The following is a 22,565-nucleotide window of genomic DNA, read 5'->3' as shown; positions in this document are numbered from 1 at the left end:
TCTTTTTGGGAGGCAGACACATTTTAAATTAATCGTTTAATATAGTTTGGTATTAAAAATGGTGTTTTTAATATTATATTTCTCTTTTGACTTAGTTTGTCATTTAAAAAATCCCTTCCTAAACATTCAATACATAAATATCATCTGAGTAATCATATTTATAGATGTAGATATGCACACACAAACTTACATAGGGACTACTTTCTTGCTTTTTTTTTTTGTGGTACTGGGGATTAAACCTAGGGCATTCTACCTCTGAGCTACACCCCCAGCCCTGTTTTTTATTCGTTTTATTTTTTTGAAACAGGGTCTGAGTTGCAAAGGGCCTCACTGAGTAGCTAAGGCTGTCCATGAACGTATCATCCTGTCTCAGCCTCCCAAATGCTGAGATTACAAGTGTGATTCACCACTCCCAGCTTGGGACAATTTTCATTACTTGTATTATTTCTGTTTGATAGAACAGTTACCAAGATTGAGGTTATTGACATTCAACAGTAACAATTTCGCTGGTAAGATTCTCTTTGTTGTCTTAAAATAGTGTCATAACAAAATGACAATATGCCCACTTACAATATCAGGACTTCTAATGATGAGGAAGTCCTTTGGTTATCTATCTTGTGATAGATACACATTAATCATAAAATTTTGGCTCATTCCATGTATATATCTGAGTTTATACTCAAAATTCTTATGATTAAAAATTACATATTACTTCATCTACATAATATTTTCACCCAGTGTTTCAGTTATATTAATTGCATTAACTATCTGTACTCCCAAGTTTAATTAGTAGAAACTCCAAAGTTTTTCTTTGGTGCCAACTACCTAAAGAGCAATATGTTTTTATGGTTTACTTTTAGTTTATAAGAGCTTTTGAAATATTTTACATAGCTTCAATATCACCCATACTTGTGTGTGTAGTGACATGCCTTTGACATAGATAAAAAACACGTAGAAAATCTGAGTAAATGATCTCTAAATACTGCTTAGAGTTGAGTGGAAATTGGCAGTTTTAAAATAAACATTTAAACTCATAAAGCATCAAGATATATGTGTAATATTTCATATATTACTTAGAACTGTATCAAAAAGGTTTGTTGTTTGCCCAAGTTGATAAATTTGAGTACAAAAATATATATGTAAAGCTGGGTGTGGTGGTGCATGCTTGTAATCCCAGTACTTGGGAGGGGTGAGACAGGTCACAGGTTGGTGGCCAGCCTCAGCTACTTAGGCCCTCCATGACTTAGTGAGACCTTGTTTCAAAATAAAGAAAAAAAAAAAAATAGGGCTGGGGGAGGGTGTAGCTTGGAGATAGAATGCCTCTGGGTTCAATCCCCAGTAGTGAAAAAAAAAAAAAAGAAAAAAAATGAAAAAAACATGTAAGATAATTCAATTAATCAGACCAGAGATTTGTATCCAAATTTAAGCCTAGGAGTGCAACATAAGACTATGGTAACTGCACATCATGAAAAAAATATGTACTTGATGTAGTATTATAGCTTCTGATAATTCTGTTTGGAATTTATTTTTTTTGTTATTTTAAAAGCTTATTCAAGTGTTATATGAGAACTAAAACATATTTAAATCATAAAAAGGAAATAAACCCATTGTTTTCTTAGTTTCTATCACTTTCTATCATCAGAAACAGCTGACCCTTGGCCAACATCTCATGATTCGGAGAAATAACTGGAAGTCAGCTGGAGGGAGACTAAATGCACAACTGCAATCCGATCAATTACAGCACAGATGTGGTAAGTCATACACACTTAAATGTAATTTAACCTCTAACATTTTAAACAGTATTTTCCAATTAGAGAGTTTTTAAGGAAAAACACAAATATGAGGTCTTTGTTAGCAACTTCCAGAACAGGAAAAAGCATCACTGGTCTCAAAGCCTCTGCATTTTAGGGACGGCTTAATGTTGATTGATCCGCCTATGTAAGCCAGCCCCTTACTACAGTGCTCCACCAGTATTTCTTAAATGAAGTATTTTGTAAATATTGGGAGGATCATATTTTCAATGAAAAAGTTTAAAATTAAGAGGATGCTGCACCTTTTTATCCTTCCTTAGGACTGGTTCAGGAAAAGGGCAGAAACTGAACAGGAGGAGGAGAAAGAGGGGAAAGAGAAGAGAGGAAGGTGCTAAGGTGTAGGAGGCAAAGGAAGAAGACTCATGATTTAAGTTGGTGAAATTCTGACTCTTCTGGCAGCTTATCTGAAATACTGGGGGAGTAGATTACAATTGCGGTCCCTCTCTGAACTTTTGGGTCTTAACTACCCTCAGACCCTTTTCATCTTCTCTATCTTTTCCTATGTACATCTTGCGTCGTAGATATTTCGATACCTGTCTTCACCTCCTTCCCTCATTAAACTAGTTAAAGAAAACCTTTTTTTAAATCCCCCACAGTGATCTACAGATGAATACTGTGGAAAGTACGAGGACGATTTTAATGGCAATCCCAATTAAGTGAGCCTGGGAGCCTCTCAGATCCTCCAGGTTTAGTAGTGGCCATGCAAGGATAACTCCTCCACCTCTATTTCAGAAGGCTGCTCCGAAGGCGAGAGAAATTATTCTGGAGTAGGGGGCATGCATCCTAAGCCAGGGCCCGAGGCTGGAGAAGTAGGGGGCGTGCATCAAAGCTAGGGCCTGAGGCTGGTTTATGGCCCTCTTCTTATCTCGCAACGAACAAAGATTGAGGAAGAAGGGACGCGACTCTGCGGCAAGATCCGCTAGTCGCCAAAGGCTTGAGGCGAGCCTGCACGCTCCCCCCGGCCACGCCCCGCGCCGGCCTTAAATAGGCGCCGAGGCCCCGCCCCACCCAGGCCACGCCCCACCAGGCCCCGCCCCACCCAGGCCCCGCCCCCGCCCGGCCCGGCCTGGCTCCGGCTCCGCGGGCGGAGGGGGCGGAGAAAAGCCGCAGCTGCAACTTCGCCGGGAGCCGCGGAGCCGGGGATCGAGCAGCCGTCACCGCGGAGCCGCGGCGTCCCGGGCCCGGGCCTCAGCCCAGCCGGCTCGGCCATGGCAGCCGCCGCCGCCGCGGCGAATCTGGCCCGTGCGCTCCCCGCCCGTCGCTGAGCAGCCGTTAAGCGCCCTCCTGCCGCAGCCGCCGCGGCCCAGGCTCCGCACAAGTTTCCGCCGCCGAGGGAGGCGGACGGGCCTCCGGCCGCGATGTGGGGCCGCTTCCTGGCGCCCGAGGCCAGCGGCGCGGACGGCCCCGGCGGGGCCCGCAGCTGCCCGGCGGGTAAGCAGGGGACGCCGCCCGCGCCGGCCTCCGCGCGGGCCTGCCCGCACCCGCCCGCAACTTCGGCTTGCCAGGCCTCGCGGGGCTTTGTTGCCTTCCTCTTCCTCCTCCTTCATCTTCTCCTGTCCTCCTGCTCCGCCCCGCACACGGGCACGGGGCGGGAAGGTCGCGGCGACCCGGCCGCGGCGGCGCGGGCCCCTCACTGAGCCCACGCCCGCAGCCGCTGCCGGGGCGCCCTGGGCGGAGGCGGCGGCGGGGATGCGGGGCGGAGGACGCGGCGGGGACTTGAGCCCCTCTAGCGGAACCGGCTCGCCGCCCCGCAGCCCCCGCGGGCGCCAGGCGAGGGCACGTCCCGCGGGAGCCCGCCGACCTTTCCAGCCATGGGTCTGTGAATCCGTTAGGTTTTTCCTGGCTCCTGCAAAGAAAAATCAGGGGTTCGCTTTGTGAAGGGGGCTGTTTGTCCGGGACAACCATTTCCTTGCCCTGCGTCGCTCTGAAGTTGGGTCTGAGCCACCGCTAAATTAGAATAAATCCTCCAATTTGGGATTAAAAACTAGGGCTTGGCTTGCCTGTCCACAAGTTACCTAATGATGATAGTCCTTTCAGGCGCTTTAATCTTAACAGTTATGGACCCCTTTGAAGAGGTGAAATTAGATCTCTTATTTTTTTTAATCTAGAAAAAAAAATGCCATGTGTACATACCCAAAATTTGTCCTACAAATTTAGGTGGTTCTAGGACTCCTGTTAAGTAACCCAGTTTTACCAAGTTAGCTTGACTTTTGTAATTCAGAGACATATGTTTTCAGAACTTTTATTTACAAAACAGAAAAGCAAAGCAGCATTTGGAAAATCTTTGGATGATATTTTCTGATATTTGAAACATACCAGGCATATTGCTATTTAAATTTAAATAATGCAATACTATGATAGGTTAGGCATTTGTGGTGTGGTTTATACATTTTTGAAACCCAAAGTTAGAGTGGAAATTATTCTCTTGTTTAGACCAGTAATCTTAGAAAGAATAGCATATAGATGTGAATTGAGTAAAAAGCAATATCTATAGGGAATTACTTCTAAAATGTATACAGTATATTCTAAGAAGCGACAGCAGTTTAGAGGTTACTGATGCTTACCCAGAATTCACAGATCCTGCCATCCAAGTGACTTCAGTGATGGAGAAGAGATTTCATTATCTCTAGGGGCTATAGAGAGTGGTTTCCATTTATCTACACTTGTCAAAAGCCATCTGCAATGTCTTTGTAACCTAACCTCTTAAAATTTATTGTGATAATATTGGCTTGATTGGAGTTCTATTACAGTAGCATTGTATCCATTTTCCATTGTTTTTTGCTCTAATAAGAAAACAGCTTGGTTGTTTAGAAGTAACTGAAGGACTGATGTTGTACTGCAGTCTGTACACATTTGCTATGGCATAAAATATAGTGGAAGTAGATACTTTATATTACCCAAATTTAAGGAATTTGGACAGTCTATTACAAAAACATGCAGTTTATCTTATCTTTGACAGTGATAAATCATTGGTAAATCAAGACATGCCTTTCTAATACTTTTTCGGCTATATGCTGAGAATGGTATTTTTTTGCAGCAACAGTCTTGTAATTATTGTTTCTTTTTTGTGGTTTTGTGGTTGAACTCAGGGGTATTCAGACTCTGAGCTGCAATCCTAGCCCTTCTTATTTTGAAACAGTTTCTGAGGCTGGCATCAAATCTGTGATCCTCCTGTCTCAGCCTCCTGAGTACTGGTGTGGGCCATTATGCCTGGCAATTATTGGTTTTTTATTCTCTTCTTGAACAATTATAAATATTTGAAGTTATTTTAAATTAGTTTTTAAGAACTAAACAGTAGATGACCAACCTGTTTGGTTTTTTTTAAGCAAATGAGCAGATAGTGAAAATCAAGATAATGACTTTTGAATTGACTCATGTAGAGATCTTTTTTATGAGAATCTGAAGAATGTATTTTTGAAATACTATTCAGTTTATCTTTTGATTAGTTGGAGCAATTTTAGGACTTATCTGAAAGCAAAGGACACCAATCTTCTAATTGAATTTATCAGCAATCTTTTTGGTGCTGAGGGCCAGTGTGAAGACAGTGACAAATAATTTATGTTAAAATGAGTTTATTTCATTATGTGGGTTAATGCTAGTTTCCTGAAATTAGTTCATTTGTTTCTGCAAATGGGCAATTTGACTTAAGGGAAAACCAAAGGTAATATAGAACCAGCTTTCTAAAGTTAGAGTAAGCTTTCTTTTTAAGGAAATGACAGTTAAACCTGAGATAGGAATAATAGGTGTGGTTTGGAAAATACTGAATTTAAGTCTGTGCTTTAGGATTTAATTTTGTTTTGACTTTACCCACATTTTTTTCAGCTAATATGGGTTAACTGTATTATAAAACAAAATAAGGTGAATATTTTCTTATATTTCCATACCAGGATCACATAAAAACCCTCTTTTTTTTTTTCTCTTGGAAAATAAGACTAGAAGGCTAATTTTAAGTAGAATAAGCAGAATGTCTGTCTTCTTACAACTGATGAGTACATTTGAGATTACCCTGTTCATAATGTATACTACTTTCAAGGTTGGAGGAAGGATAGATGTATTTCTCTTAGGCTTTTGAAATTTAGCATGATATAGAGATATTTTGAGTACTTACTAACATCTAGTAATAATGAGTATGTTCCTTTTATAAGTCATATTTTAAAACTAATAATATATTCCTTACGCTTAAGGTTAGATTATTATATTTTTTTGTGGTACTTGGGGTTGAACCCAGAGGCATTCTACCTTTGGGCTATACCCCCAGCCCAATTTTATTTCTTACTTGCAAACAGGTTCTCACTAGGTTGATGAGTCTCACTACTTGCTGAGGCTGTCTTCGAACGAGCAATCCTCTCATCTCAGCCTCCTAAGTACAAGGATTACAGGTGTGTGCCACCATGCCCCGCTCAGATTATTATACTTTTAAAGTATACAAAAGTAAGAGCTGGGCGTGGTGGCACATGCTTGTAATCCCCATGCTTGGGAGGCGGAGACAGGAGGGTTGTGCAGGTTCGAAGCCAGCCGCACTGGCTTAAGAGACCTGTTTCCAAATTTAAAAAGTATAAAATAGGTCTGGGAGTGGAGCCTGGAGGTAGAAGGGCTTCCAGGAACCCCAGTACCACCAAAAAATAAATAAAGTATACAAAAATAAGATATTATAGGACATACTTACTTGAGCTTAAGAAATGTCATTTGTTCCTTGCTTCAAGCTTTACATCTGCCTCTTCCTAGTTGATGTATTGCCATAAGGTGTTTAGTGATGTCATAATGGTAGTGGTAATAACTGGTAAGATCACAACAAATACAAGGTTTTCTATGGTTATGAATTAGATGGACCTAAGAGTACTATAGTAACAATGAAACATAATTCTCTAGCCTGAACTCAACTGGACATGTTCTTTCATAATAGGCTTTGGGGTGTGAAATTTTATTCTCAACTTTAGGGATAACTTTTTTGAAATGAACTTGATCGATCACTGGAATTTGATCACTTCTTGGTTTGAAGAAAGGTGGTAAATTTAATGTGAGGCCAGGCAATAAATGGTGAGTTGATAACCTCCATCATCACATTGTGAATAGTTATGTATGTTACCAAGAGAAAGGCTTCAGAGTTTATGCTTTTTTCTTACTGAAAGAAATGTATATGTACTCTGAGAGGATGTTGAAAGCTTAAAGTCCCCAGGTCCCGAGTTATGGCTTAATTAGTTCTGACAAATTATGCATTAAAAAGGATATATTTAGATAACTTTAAACTCGACATACTAATTACTTTTAGTACTTTAAGAATTTTCATAGTTTACATGCTAATTTTTTTGGTGTGTGTGTGTGTGTGTGTGTGTGTGTGTGTGTGTGTGTGTTACTAGGAATAGAACCCAGGCATTCTACCTCTGAGCTACATCCCCAGTTCTATTTTTTATTTATTTATTTTTGTGTGCGGCACTAAGGGTGGAACCCAGGGGCCTTTTCTATCTCCAGGCTATATTCCCAGACCTATTTGGAAATCGGGTCTCACTAAGTTGCTGAGAGCCTTGCTAAGTAGCTGAGGCTAGCTTCAAACCTGTGCTATCCTCCTATCTCAGCCTCCCAAGCTTGGAGATTACAAGTGTGAGCCACCACACCCAGCTTTACCCAGCTTTATTTTTTTTTTCTTTATTTTGAAACAAGGTCTCACTCAGTTGCAGAGATCCTCACTAAGTAGCTGAGGCTGGCTGCGAACCGCAATCCTCCTCTTTCAGCCTCCCAAATGCTGGGATTACAAGTGTGTGCCAGTACTCCCGGCTTACATGCTAATATTTAGAGAATATTAAAATAGTATTCTAAAAAGTTATTGCCAGGCTGGGCATGGTGGCACATGCTTGTAATCCCAGTACTTTTGAGGCTGAGACAGGAGGATTGCACAGGTTTGAAGCCAGCCTCAGCTACTTAATGAGGATCTCAGCAACTAAGACCCTGTTTCTAAATAAAATATAAAGTTGGTCCGGGTGTATAGCTCAGAGGTAGAATGCCCTTGGGTTCAGTCCCCAGTACCACACACAGAAGAAAGTTATTGCCTAAGATCACTAATAGTAAGAGTGAGCACATCAAATTGCTTTTTATGCCAATATTTTGCTTTGACTTTCTATTTTGTGAGTGTGTGTGTGTGTGTGTTTTACTGAGGATTGAACCCAGAGGCATTCTACCTCTAAGCTATACCTTCAGACTTTTTTTTATTTTAAAACAGGGTCTTGCTAAGTTAATACATGCAGGCCTTGAACTTGTGGTGTTCCTCTCTTAGTCTCCAGGTACTGGGATTATAGGCACATTTCACTAAGCCTGGTTTCTTTTTCTTTAGTTAAAAACATCCTTTGTAACCACCAAAGAGCTTATCACTTTGGTAAATGTTTATGAATTATTCTGTTAATAAATATTAATTTTATGCCAGGCAGTGGGCTAGGTTCTGGGGATACATCATTGAACATGGAAGATAAGGTTCCTGCTCTAAAGGAGCTTACATTCTGGTGGGGAGGAGACAGTAAGTAGATAATGAGATAGTCCAGTTAGTGTGAAATACTAAGAAGAAATGGAAACTGGATAAGGTGGCAGAGGATCCTAGGCAGAGCTATTTTGGAGCATGTTGTTCAGAGGAGGTGTCTCTGAGGAGGTAATATTGTGCTGAGACCTTAGTGAAAAGACAATGCCAGAAATGAAGGGTGGTGTTTAGCTCCAAAGTGGAAATGAATTTGAAGAATAGCAAAAGCCAGTGAGTATAGAGCTCAGTAAGCAGGGATATGAAGTGAGGAAGACCTGATAATGATGTAGGTAGGACTGGTAAGGAGTGGGTTTTATTCTAGCTGTGAGAGGAGGACAGCTATGAAAGGGCAGAGGGGATGATTGTTTATAGTTTCACCCAGCGCATGGAGTGCCTACCCCGACACAGTGTTCTGAGTACTGGGGACTTGAAGCCTTTATTTTTTTCCCCGGTACTGGGGATGAATAGGAATTTGGGTATATAAGTCTGGTGCTCCATCAGGAAGATTACTGGAAGGTTGAGGGAAGATAGGAATTGAGTTACTGTGATAAATATGTTTAAAGAGCTTGGAGCTACGTGTACCACTTGAAGAGGTTATAGAAAAGACAGCAGGAAGTATAAGTAAAGTGAAGAACTGAGCTCTGGGACACTAACATTTTCTAGTCAGGTGGAGGAAGAGGAGCCACCTAAGGAGACTGAGACAGAGCAGCCAGGGAATGTGGTGTTCCAGAAGAGAGGTGACTGAAGGCAGGAATGATTATCACAGTCTCATGATTCCAGGAGACCATGTAATATGAGCCAGAAGAAAATGGATCAGTGCCATTGGCCAGCTTCAGTGACAGATTTAAAAATAGTAAACTGGCAGCGATTAGAGCACTGTATTTATTGCATAGGAGTCAATACATAGGTACTCAATAAATGTTTGAATTGCTTTCTCTTTACCATTTCTCAAGCAAAAATGACCAAGTGTCTGGGTTTGCCTGTGACTTTTTGTTTTAAATGGAGAAGTTTGCCATGTGCCCAGGGTTGAAGGGGTTCCTGGGATGCTTTACCTTGAACAATGGCCAAGCCTTGATCAGAATGCTCTTGCCCAGAGCATCTGATCTGGTGGTCACAGTGTTCCTTCCCATAAAGTGGAAGATTATTTCAATCAGGGTCCTGACTTTGTATCTAGTTTTATTTCATGCTCTTAATTTACCTTGCTCTGGGATGAGAATCTGTCTCTACTTTTGCTTCTTTTCTCCTGTGATAAATTAAGAAAGACTATTAGAGCTAGGCATGTTGGAACATGTAATCCCAATACTTGAGAGGCCGAGGCAGGAGCATCACAGGTTTGAGGCCAGCAGTATATGGTAACTTAGACCTTGTTTCAAAAAACAAAAAATAGGGCTAGGAGTGTAGCTCAGAGGTAGAGCACCCCTGAATTCCATCTCCTGAACTACCCCCAACAACAACAACAACAAAAACCAGAGAGACAGAGACATGTTCACTGCCACCCTGATTTTCTTGAGTTTTAGCTTTCTTTCTATACACAAACACACACATGCACGCACACACACATGGAATACTTGATGAGTATTTATTGGTTTGAATTTATACATTTTCTGTGAACGGTGATCATTCTTAATTGAGGTAATTTGAGGCACAGCCTAAACCAACCTAGTTTAAGGCCACTGTTACAGAAGGATTGAACATAAGGAAATTTAGAGCATATCTGAAGAATTTGTTTTTTTCTTTTTTTCCCCCCCCAGTACTGGGGATGGAACCCAGGGCATTCTACCTCCGGGAGAAACCCCCAGCCCTATTTTTTATTCTTTATTTGGAAATAGGGTCTCACTAGGTTGTGGAGGACCTCACTAAGTAGCTGAAGCTGACCGCGAACCTGGATCCTCCTGTCTCAGCTTCCCAAATGCTGGGATTACAAGCGCGCGCCAGCATGCCCAGCTAATAATTTGTTTTTATACTTTTGTGGTCATGTTTTAAAAAATTATTTGTAATAGTTAATAGTTCCTTTTTATTATTTATGTCATTTTGATTAATTAAATTTTGTTTTGTGATACTGGGAGTAAAACCTAGGGACCTTCTACTTCTGGGCTACATCCCCCAGACCTATTTTGTTTTTTATTTGGAGACGGTCTCACTAAGTTGCTGAGAGCCTCATTGAGTTGATGAGGCTGGCTTCGAACCCTTGATCCTCCTGTCTCAGCCTCTCAAGTACTGAGATTACAAGCACGTGCCACCACACCCTTCCTCAATTTTATTTTAAATTAAGAAATAATAATTGTATAAATTTGCAGGGCATAGTGTGGTGTTTTGATCTAATGAAAATTGTGAAAGGATTAAATTAAGCTAAATTAACATGCCTATAACTTCACCAATTTATTTTTGTCATGCGAATGTTAAAATTTTTTCTTTTAGCAATTTTTAAAATATTCAATACATTATTACTGTGGTCACCATAAAGTGTAGTAGATCACTAAAACTGCTGCAGTGTAGCTGAAACTTTATACCTTTGATCAGCATCTCCTCTTTGTGTCCCTCTCCCCCTTTTATATTTAGAAAGCCACACAAATGCTTAACTGATACTTAAAATTTTGATTTAAGTCCTTTTAATGCAAGAAAGCCAGTTAATTTAGTTGAGATAGATTTTAATTATTTTCTGGCTAGCTGATATGTTTATGTGAACAAGTATATTTGATGCTGATAACGTTATTTTAACTAGCTGGAACCATCTTTAAGGACTGCTTAACTTCAGGTTCTAATCTTGGAACCTGATCTTGTTTTACTCCTGGCTCTTATTTTCCTCTGGCCTAGAATTTCACCTTTGCTTAGAACCTAACATTTCATGTTTGAGCTGATCTTTGGGTCTCTATGGAATTGTAGGAGCTTCAGCTTTCAGTGCTCTCCATCAGTGCTACCTGTTTTTTGGCTCTTTTTCTTGATACATTATGACTGTCACTTCCTGAAAGAGACAGCAGTTAGCAAATGTTTTTGTGAGTATAGAGAACTAATGAACTCTTTTTTTTTTTTTTTTTTTTTTTTACATGTCTGGGGATGGAACCCAGGGGCATTTGACTCTGAACTACACCCTCTGCCCTATTTTTTTGTTCTTTATTTTGAAACAGGGTCTCACTAAGTTGCGGAGGGCCTAAGTAGCTAAGTAGCTGAGGCTGTCCGCGAACTGGGATCCTCAGGTCTCAGTCTTCTGAAAGTTGGGATTACAAGCGTGCGCCACCGCCGGCTCTCTGAACTGTGTATAGCTATCAGTAAAAATTTCAACTAAATACTCCTGTTTGAGTACAATATTTTCCATAGTTTATCAGTTTTCAGATGTGCTTTAAAAATATTTTAACATTTGTGATGCATATCTGGATGCATGCATCATGATGCATCAATGGTGTTACTTATTACTTGTTTTTTAATGGTATATAAAAAGGATATATTTTAGTTGAGCATTGTGGCACAGGCCTGTAATCTCAGTACTTGGGAGGCTAAAACAGGAGAATCACAGGTTTGAGGACAGCCCTCAGAAACTTAGTGAGACTTTCAACAGCTTAGCGACACCTTGTTTCAAAATCAAAACATAAAATGGGCTGGGGGGTGTAGCTCAGAGGTAGAATGTCCTGGGTTTAATCCCCAGAAACACACACACACACACACACACACACACCCCTTAAAATTATTTTTTACTTTTTAAAGTGTGAATTGTGTTAATTCCCAGTATGCTTTCTCTGTATTGGGAGCTTCAGTTGAACAGTGTCATCTTTGCCTTTAGAATTGATTTGTTGTTTTTTCAAATGGAAATGCTAAGTGACATATCAGACTGAGTGTCATATTCTTTTTTCTTGTAAAGTGAATGATGAAGAAAGCATGGGAAGCATCATCAGCTTGGCTGTTTTCTTGTTTATTTGTGCTTATATTTTCAATATTCAGGTTTTTCAATTTCAGTTTTCTTTGTAGTAATAATCCCTCCACCCCCCAGGTATGAGGAATTGATCCCAGGTGCATTCTACCTTTGAGCTACACCCTCAGCCCTATTTTTTATTCTGTATTTTGAAACAGAGTCTCACTAAGCTGTAAGGGGCCTCACTAATTAGCTTGAGGCTGGCTGTGAACCTGTCTCAGCCTCCCAAGTGCTGGGAGTACAAGGGTGTGCCATCATGCCTGGCTGTGCAGTAATATTTTATTTTATTTTATTTTATCTTTTGTGGTACTGCGGATGAAACCATGGGGCCTTCTAACTCTGGGCTACACTCCCAGACTTATATTTATTTGGAAACAGGGTCTCACTAAGTTGCTGAAAATCTCACTCAGTAGCTGAGGCTGGCTTCAAACCTGGGCGATCCTTCTGTCTCAGCCTCCCAAGTACTGGGATAACAGTGTGTGCCACCACACCTGGCTTTGTGTGCAGTAATATTTTTAAACCACTAATCCATTTTGCGAAACTTAGTTTGGATAAAACTGCATAGTGTAATATGTAAATCTGCTTAACCTGGCACAAACCACAATGCATTGCAGTACACAGAAGTCAAATTAGTGAAAGAGGATGTCATTTACCCTTTTACCTCAGTTTACCTTACGTGTATGTAACCCAATACTCTGATAATCGGAATGAGGGCACCAGTGTTAATTTTTATGATAAATCTTGGTAAAATTTAATGCATTGCTTTTTTTCTAAGGCAATTCTAAGTATAAATGGAAGTTCTTTTTTTTTTTTTTTGTAGTACTGGGGTGGAACCCAGGGGCTTTTCTACTTCCAGGCTATACTCCCAGACCTTTTTTTTTTTTTTTTTAAATACTTTTTGGAAACAGGGTCTCACTAAGTTGCTGAGAGCCTCACTAAGTACCTGAGGCTGGCTTTGAACCTGTGGGATCCTCCTGTCTTAGCCTTCGACGTTCAGGGATTGCAAGTGTGCTCTACCACGCCCGGCTTAAATGGAAGTTCTTATGTCTTCTTCCAGTGGCCTCCTGGTAGATTTTCCTGGTACCTATATATCCACACTGGAAATGATTGAGGTAGAAAACTTACATGCTTAATCTCTTGGAATACAAATGTTAAAAAGTGATGACCATTACAGAGATATGGGGCATTAGGTTTGTGGTTTGAAGGTGATAATGTAGTTGTAAATATGCTAATGAGAAAAAATTGGAGAAGCTAATGATACTGTTTATGACTTTGATTAAATAGGAAGAGAAGGTAGATGTGGAGGTGCACATCTGTAATCTCAGCTACTTGGAAGGTTGAGGCAGGAGGATCAGTTCAAGGCCAGCCCAGGCAACTTAGGGAAACCTTGTCTCAAAATTTTAAAAAATGGCTGTGTATATAGCTAACTGATTCTGAGCTTGCTTAGCATGTGCAAGGCCCTGGCTTCAATCTCCAGTACTATCCCCAGACGATAGTAAAAAATAACATTAAAAACTTTGAAGATGAGGTGTCTTATGGTTTAAATTGTGATATTTGTCAAATGATTTTTTCCTTTCTAATTAGTGAAGTTACATATATCTACTTAGCAAAAAATATACAAAAAGACTTAAAGAGAAATTAAGCCTTTCCATCTTTCTTGTTGCCAATATTTTTCAAGTTTTAGAGTTTTTAGTTATTATGGAAAATTTGTATATGTGTTCAATAACTAACATTTATTGAGATCTTAATTATATGCCTAGGACTTAAAAAATATCTTTATGAGCTCTCAGTGGTGATTCATGCTTGTAATCCCTGTGTTTGGGAGGCTGAGACAGGATGATAGCAGGTTTGAGGCCAGCTTCATGGATTTAGTGAGAAACTGTTTCACAATAAAAAAAATAAAAAGGGCTGGGGGTGTAGCTTGGAGATAGAATGCTCCTGTGTTTAATCACCGGTACCCAAAATAAAACACAACACTATGTATTTATCACAATAACCCTAAGGGAGAGGTATTAGATAATTCTTTTTCTTTTATATAGAATACTGAGGCAAAGATAGGCAAAATGATTTACTTGGGGTATCACTGTTTTTAAGAAGTTGTACGAACTTGAACCCAGATAGCCTGGTTTTACAGTCCATATTCTTTTTCATTAAGCTATACTGCTAATTCCATATAAAAGAGAAAATTAAAACTATTGGAGTCACTTACCCTAGATAAACAGTACTGAAATGGAGTGGAAGTTTGGGATGAAGAATATAAATGTCACCATAGTATTATGTTTCTGCCATCTTGGCTAGACATTCTCCAGTGTAGTATAACATTTTCTGTTCCCCCTTTTTTGACTACTAATATATTTTTCTGTGTGGTTCAATGTTATATTTCCTGTGTGTGTTCCTATATTTATCAGGGTTTATAGCTATCAGCATTTCAAACCATTTAAAAGCACTTTAAAAAAACTGCTTTGGTAAATATTTACTTGTCTTTAAATAGAGATTTAAATGCATCCTGGCTAAAGGGATAGTTTAAAATATCCTGGATTTTAAAATAAACAGAACAACCTCCAAACAAAACCCTGGTTTTAATCCTTCTTCTAAAGGGAAAGATATTTCGGTAGCTCTAATTGTAAGGCTTCCAAAATTCTAATTTTATTCTGTGAACATTTTTTTGATACTCAGTTGTAGTGATTACATTTATTGAGACTCTGCCTAAAGTGTGCAGCTCTGTGCTGGACACTTAAAATTTTCTTTTAGTGTTTTCAGTTTTGTGAGGGAGAAGAAAGTTGTATACATGTGGGTAGATTAGATTTAGTAAATACTGTTATGAAACTTTGAATAATATATTGGGACTGAACAAAGTAGTAGTTATTTAATGCCTGATGGAAGAATCAGGAAGAGAGAAAATTAAGTCTGTCTCAAACAGCCAGACATTTGGGAGGCTGAGACAGGAGGATTGCAGTTAGTGGACAGCCCTCAGCTACTTAGTGAGGCCCTCTGCAACTTAGTGAGACTGTTTCAAAATAAAGAATAAAAAACAGGGCAGGGGGTGTAGCTCGGAGGTCAAATGCACCTGGGTTCCATCCCCAGACTCGCAAAAATAAATAAATAAATAAATAAATAAATAAATAAAAGTCTGTCTAAAAGAAATGATAGAAGGGAAACAGTTTGGAGTCACGAAAGAGCCTGAACCCTTTGGAGGTAGTGGTTAGGTGTGTGTGCCCAGATACTAGTGTTTGTAGGGAGGTTGAATGAGGGAGGCAGGAGTTGCAAAGTATTAGAAAATGAAGTTTCCAATTGAAGGAGTTTATCAATCTTAATGAGTTTTATTTAATGTGCTGTAAAGAATCCCCCTGAGATATAAGCAGGAGAGTGACATAAGTACACTTGATTCTAAAGAGATAACTGATAGAAAAGGCAGAGACTGGCATGGGCAGAGTTACTCCAGAATTGCTTCCAGGCAATCTCAAGGCAGCTCTCAGATGTGATGGATAATAGGGGGCTCAGAGGAGGGACCTAATCCAGTCAATACTTGTGAAATAAGGTGAAGAGTCCAGAGACTGAGCAAATATATGGGTTAAGAAAAGAGTGTTGTAGTTGTTGTTGTAGTCCCAGAATTTATTTCTTGCAACTAGGTTATATATTTATTGATCTGTAGAACTGGCAGAGTTGAAGGCTACTGTTTGAATTGTGTGTTGAAGTACTTTGCACTTGTTGATGTTTCAGAGATGGTAAAATGTCAAATATTTGCAACCTAAGTGATACAGGGTAAATGTGCTTTGATATTTTGTTTTGTTGAATTTTACTTAAAAACATTGGTCTTTAAGTTAATTTTAAGACTTAATGGGTGGTAATATATTTTGAAAAAACATTGCAGTTTGTTTTTATGATTTATACATTCTGCTTTTATGTAAAATTGTAAATCTGCTTTGTGATAGTTTTATTTTCTTTTAGCTTAGAGTTGCCGTTAAATATTCAATAAAAATTAATTGATATTTTAAGTGCAGTTATAGGTGTATTTATATATTGTGGAAGACTTGATACTGTATGCATTTTTGCTTCCAATAAAAGTTTCAGGAAGAAATTAAAATATAATAGGTTATTTCTTCATTTGAAATTAATCTTCCTATATCACCAGTGTGAGAAAACCTACCTTTTAATAAGTTATCCCCAGGCACTTTCTATTTAAAAGAGTTGAAATTGGTATTGAAAATTATACGGTGCTGGGGCCAGCGAGGCCGGCATCGGAGCCTGCCATGAGGCAAGGCCGGTACTGGGGCCTCCGAGACCAGGATAACAGCCTGCCGAAGGGTTAGACCGGTGCTGGGGCCAGTGAGGCCGGCATTGGAGCCTGCCGTGAAGCGAGGCCAGCAGTGGAGCCTGCCGTGAGGCATGGCCAGTGCTGGGCCTCCTAGGCCGGGAACGGAACCTGCTGAGGGGTTAGGCCGGTGCTGGGGCCAATGAGGCCGGCATTGGAGCCTGCCGTGAGGCTAGGCCGGTGCTGGGATCTCCAAGGCTGGGATTGGAATCCTGCCAAGGGGTTAGGCCGGTGCAGGGGTCAATGGCCAGCTTCGGAGCCTGCCGTGAGGCAAGGCCACTCCTGCAGCCTCCAAGGCTGGGACCGAAGCCAGCTTAGGGGTTAGACTGGTGCAGGGGCCAGTGAGACCAGAACTGGGGCCTCCGATGAGGCAAGGCCGCTGCTTGAGCCAGTGAGGTCTGGATCAGTCCACTGAGTAGCCAGGCCACTACTGGGGCCATCAAGAGTGGGATCGGTACTTGCAACGCAGCATGCACAGAGAAATATCGCAGAAAATATAAATCAGACGCTTCTCTTAATCAGCAATAACTAGGAGGAAAGGGGCAACAGGAAGAGGTTGAGCTATAGAAAGGGCCCTATAGTGAAGCAACTAATGTGACCAATCAGAGGGTATGTAATACTGGAGGACGGAGCCTCTTTAAAACGCAGGAGGTACATAAACAAATGTATCAAAGTAAATCACCAAAGAAGCGTGGGATGGAGGGAGGGGGAGGGAATGGGATGGGGGCTGGAGGAGGGCTAATTGGATGATGTGTGCTTGTATATCCTCTCAAGTCTTGTACTCCAATGTGATTGATATATGACTACAATGCACCAATTTAAAAAATAAAGTAATTAAAAAGAAAATTATAACAATACACTATTTTCAAAGAGAAGTTCTAGCATACAATGTCTTGAGATCTTAACTGTTCTTAGAACAACAGTGTTTCATTTTTCTAGAGAGAACAGTTTTATAGTCATCACATTGCTTTATTGTGATAGAATCTGGTAGGTAAGACTTTGTTGTCTGAGATCATTGAGCTTATTCTAAATGTTTTAAATGCATAGCATATATCTAGAGACAAAATGTTCCCATTTAAGTAGCCATAGTCTTACAACTTGTTTATGAAAAAAAATTTCTAGTTAAACCATCTGGTAAGCATGTTTTGCATCTAGTTCTACCTGTGTTGTGATTTTTGTACTGATTTGTCTAGGGATAAGACATGTTATTCTTTTCATATTATGAATTAATTCAGTCTACAATAAAACATTAAAATGTTTTATTCACAATATTTGCTAATCACCTTCAGTGTTTTAGGCATATTGCAAAGATTGGGTCTTATTTTAAAAGACAGTTATTTTTAAAGGTGAAGACAAATGAATTCAGGCTGGAGGAAATCAAGTTATATAGATAATTCTACCATTTTATTTTGTTACTGTCAGTTTTGGAAACCTGAGTGGAGTTTTTTGCTTTCTTTAAACAGTAAGAACAGGATCATGATGATACTTTCATGAGTAAATTAAAATATCCTAGTGCTTTACAAGGATAAAGTGTTCCAGATGGAACATCTGTTTACCCTACCTATTGATCCTGTGATTTAACTCTTGTGACTGGACTTGATATCTGCTTCTGTTAGATTTTCTGATGAGGATGTTATCCTCAAAAAAGGAGCATTTGGTCTTTAGTCAAGGCATATGAGTTACTATGCTTTCCTGCTGAAACTTTCTACAGCTTTAAAAAGCTTCAGCATTTTTCTGATAATGAATTAAATTAATTGTGATATTAAAGCAGACTTGAAGCTTATATCAGGTAAATCATCCTAAAGAAACAATTTATTCCAAGATTTTATTTTTAATTTGTAGAAATTTCCCCCATCTATCTTTCTTTCTTTCTTTCTTTCTTTTTCTTTTTTTTTTTTTTTTTGGTATTGGGAGTGGAACCCAGGGGCTTTTCTACCTCTGGGCTATACTCCCAGACCTATTTTATATGTTATTTGGAAACAGGGTCTCAATAAGTTGCTGAGAGTCTCACTAAGTAGCTGAGGCTGGCTTTGAACCTGTGTGAGCCTCCTGTCTCAGCCTCCCAAGCGCTACCACACCCGGCTTCCCCATTTTTCTTTAGAGATTATTTTGTGTACATTAATACAGTTTTGTGTTTTAAAACATTTTTGTTTAAAGTTGTAGTAGTTTAGCTGGGCGTGGTGGCGCACGCTTGTAATCCCCGCGCTTGGGAGGCTGAGACAGGAGGATTGCACAGGTTTGAAGCCAGCCTCAGCTGGCTTAAAGAGACCCTGTTTCCAAATAAAATATAAAATAAGTCTGGGAGGGTAGCCCGGAGGTAGAAGGCCCCTGGGTTCTATCCCCAGTACCACCAAAACAAAAAAACAAAAACAAAAGTTGTAGTAGTTTATATATCGAAATGCATCCATTTTATTTTAGACTAGGCCATCTGAGGTTGCATTCCTATTCCAGGAGAATATATTTTCCAAGACATTAATTAAATGGTGCTTAAATAAAAATTATTTGGATTACTAGTGGATGGTTAAGCATTTTCAAAAGTTAAAACTTTCCCCCTTGATTATTCAAGTAAACTATAATATTTAAAAGGAAAACAGAAGTATGAAGGTAAAGAAATCAGTAATCCTACCATTTAGAGAAAACTGCTGGCAATATTTTGTTGTGTTTTTTTTTTTTCATTTGCTTTCTTTGCCTTTTATTTTTTTGTCTTTAATATATGCTGCCTGCAGCACTGAAGTAGGACTGGGACATGTTTGCCCTCAATAGATATTATTACAGTCTAGGAAAACAGATACACAGAGAACTTCACTTTGATGTGGTAGGTTCTAAAATGGAGATAGGCAAAGAAGGGTTTAGATAATTCTTAGGAAAATGAAATCTGAGTTTACTTGTGAACATCCTATGTATCAAATTTTTGTATCGAGACCATTTTATTCTTTTAGATCCTCTTTAAATTATTTTAATGGCCATTGTCCTCTTCTCTTTCTCCTTTTGGGTTTTTTTAGTTCCTTACTGGAAAGAATACAGTACTGGGGATGGAACCTACGGGCATTCTATACCTGAGCTACACCCCCAGCCCTATTTATTTATTTTTTATTTTTTATTTTGAAGCAACATCTCTCTGAGTAGCAAAGGGCCTCACCAAATACCTGAGGCTGTCCTCAAACCCTCATCCTCTTGTCTCACTCAGCCTCCCAAATGCTGGGATTACAAGTGTGCATCACCACGCCCGACTGGACCGAATACTTTAAGGAGCAATCTTTTGCCTACAACTCCACTCCTCCAAATGTTAAATAATTGGGATGAATATAACCCATTTAGCGACTCATGATATATATTAACTTGGGATTGAACCTAGAGCCTGACACATTCTAGACAAAGGCTGTACCATTGAGTGACATTCCTGGCCCTTTTTAAAAATTTTATTTGGAGACAGGGACTTGCTAAGTTATCCAAGATGGCCTTGAACTTGGGCTTATCCTGCTTTCAAAAGGCTGGAATTATTGTTGAGTGCCACCATACCCTACAGTTTTCTTTCTTTCTTTTTTTTTTTTTGTAAACATCTTTAGCAGTGTATGAGAATATAGAGAAACATTGTGGTGTTGTTGTAATATTTTTGCTAGGAGCTGAAAAAGTCTTTTGAATTTGATATTCATTGCCAGTGAATTAGGATTTTTTTTTAATGATTTTTTTATCCATCTAAACTTTCTCTTTGGAATTTGTCTTTTTCTTTTGTCCATGGTCTTTTTATTTAGAAGTTTTCTTAAGCTCTTTGTAATTCTACATTAATGCTTTATTTGCCATATTGACAAATATTTTTAGTATTTTTCTCTAAATTTTTGAATGTATGGAAAACAAATTAGTGACCACAAATATTACAAGGTTGCTTGTTTTTATGTCCTTCTATTAAAGCCAGAGGTACGAACTTTTAAGTGGCAAGCCACGGAAGGAAAATCTGATGCCATTCCAAGTTTCTAAGTATTAAATAGGTTCTAAGATGCAGAAATAGTCCCAATTTATGATGGCTCAGTTTGAATTTTTGACTTTAAGGTGGTAAAGTGATAACACAGTAGAAAATATATTTCAACTTTTGATCTTTTCCTGAGCTAGTGATAATGCTATTTGATATTCTCTCTGATGATGGGCAGCAGCAGGGAGCTACAGCCCTTAGTTAACCATGCATTTACAAGAGTGAATGACAGATACTCTATAGTGTATTCTGTTGCTAAGCTATGATACTTAGTAGGTTTGGCTTATTAAATGCATTTGTAACTTGTGATATTTTCCATTGATGATGGACTTATTAGGAACACAAATCCACTGTAAGTCAAGCAGCACTCGTGTTCTTCTGTGATTCAAAGCTACAATTTAGAGTTTCTATAAGAGTGGAGTGGTAGCGTGTCTTACACTGTTTTTTGTTTTCTGTCATTTCTTTTAGTTAATCTTTGGGTCAGCGTTCCGTATCAGATAGTTGAGATTGTATTTGTGTGCTTTGGAAATCTGTCACTAGGTGTCCTACTGGGTGGATGATATTGAGATACTGTGAAGGAAATAGATGATTCTGGCCACTTTTCTGCACAGAGGGATACCTCCCTTCTGTATCATTATGCAAAGTTACAATTTGCCTAGTTTTCCTAGTACTGCATTTAGGGTTTTCCAGAGAAACAACCAAAAAGAGATAAGTTGGTTTACAAGATATGAGAGCTAACAAAGGTTGGCAAGATAGAGACCTAGATTTTTCTCATGGTATGATAATTTCAGACTGAAGGTTGGCAGGCTCAACATCCAGGAAGGTCCTGTGTTTGAGGTTAAGTTTAAATGCAGGAATAAAACAGTGTTTTCGTTCAAAGAGCACTAGGCAGGAAAAACATTCTCTCTTAGTGATGGTCAACCTTTTTGTCCCATTCAGACCTTCATCTGATAGAAGGAATCCCACCCATGTTATGAAGGGTAGTCTTTTTTACCCTGTCTCAGTTTAAGTGTTAATCTTAAGAGCCCCATACTGAAATGTTTGTGCAAATATCAGGGTATATATAACATTAACCATAACTCATATTTGACATTGTCTAAAAGTTCCATACCATGAAGATTGCTTTTTTATTTTTAAAACAGTTCTCTTTGTAATCCTCAAAAAACTCAGTAATGTTTTCATGAGTTTCCATATCCTGAGCAGTATGGCTCTCGGATATCTCCTCTCACATGAACTCTCCTTTCTTCAAGTAAAGGAATGAATTAATACACTGGCTGGAATTGCTTGTTAAAATTTATTGAAATTCAGAGAATATTTTCCAATTAAAATGATGTTTTTGTTTTTGCTTTTTCCCATTAGATCAGACTTGGGGGTCAAATCTGGCTTGTTACTTGTTTTTGTAATTAAAAGGAGTTTTAACATAGCCACACCCATTTTATTGTCTAAAAACTAACCAACTTACATTATAGTGGCAGAGTTGGGTAGTTGAGATAAAGACTGAATGGCCTGTGCAACTGAATTTATTTACTGTTTTGCCTTTTACAGAAAAAGTTTTGATGAAGCCAGATGCAGTAGTGCATACCTATAATTTCAGTACTTTGGAGGCTGAGACAGGATGATTATAGATTTGCAGCCAGCCTTAGTGACTTGGTGAGGCCCTCTGCAACTAAGTGAAAACCTGTTTTTAAAAAATAAATAAATAAAATGAAATAGGGCTGGGGTTGTAGCTCGGAGGTAGAGTGCCTCTGGGTTCAATCCCCAGTACCATGTAAAACAACTAAACAAAGTTTTGCTGAGCTATTCTTTTACTGCAGCAGTAGTTAATTATGTAAGACCAATCATTGACAATATTCTAGGTTCTTAAAATTAACATAACATTAGTAAATACAATGGGTTTTTCCTTTCATTATTGGTTGTGTGTGTGGGTGGGGAGTTTGAAAGTATGTCCTTTTAATCTACAAATAGTTTCCATGGCTCAGATTTGTCAGTAAGAAGTGAAATTGATATGTGTTGTTATGGGTTAAAATGTAGCACTAGTTTTTATTGCTTAAGATAGTTACATTGTCTAA

The 22,565-nt window shown here is 39.1% G+C and overlaps 1 protein-coding gene across 2 annotated transcripts in view; it reads left to right on the top strand.

The window, feature by feature from the left end:
• Nucleotides 1-1,669: 1,669 nt before the first annotated feature.
• Nucleotides 1,670-22,565, top strand: part of CEP85L (centrosomal protein 85L) — a gene marked incomplete at both ends in the record, with an annotated part of 152,570 nt that continues 131,674 nt past the window's right edge. Inside the window, one exon of one of the 2 annotated variants that reach the window (XM_080700794.1) lies at nt 1,670-1,751. In XM_080700794.1, coding sequence (XP_080556920.1) covers nt 1,670-1,751 — 82 coding nt within the window. Of the gene's footprint in view, nt 1,752-2,908; nt 3,243-22,565 lie in introns of those variants that run through there. The other variant, XM_080700795.1, reaches the window with a different exon arrangement.

The sequence above is a fragment of the Muscardinus avellanarius genome, assembly GCF_963383645.1.
Source record: "Muscardinus avellanarius genome assembly, chromosome: 8".
Classification (NCBI taxonomy): Eukaryota; Metazoa; Chordata; class Mammalia; order Rodentia; family Gliridae; genus Muscardinus; species Muscardinus avellanarius.
The sequence above is the reverse complement of the archived record's forward strand: the minus strand, read 5'-3'. Positions and strand labels throughout refer to the sequence as shown.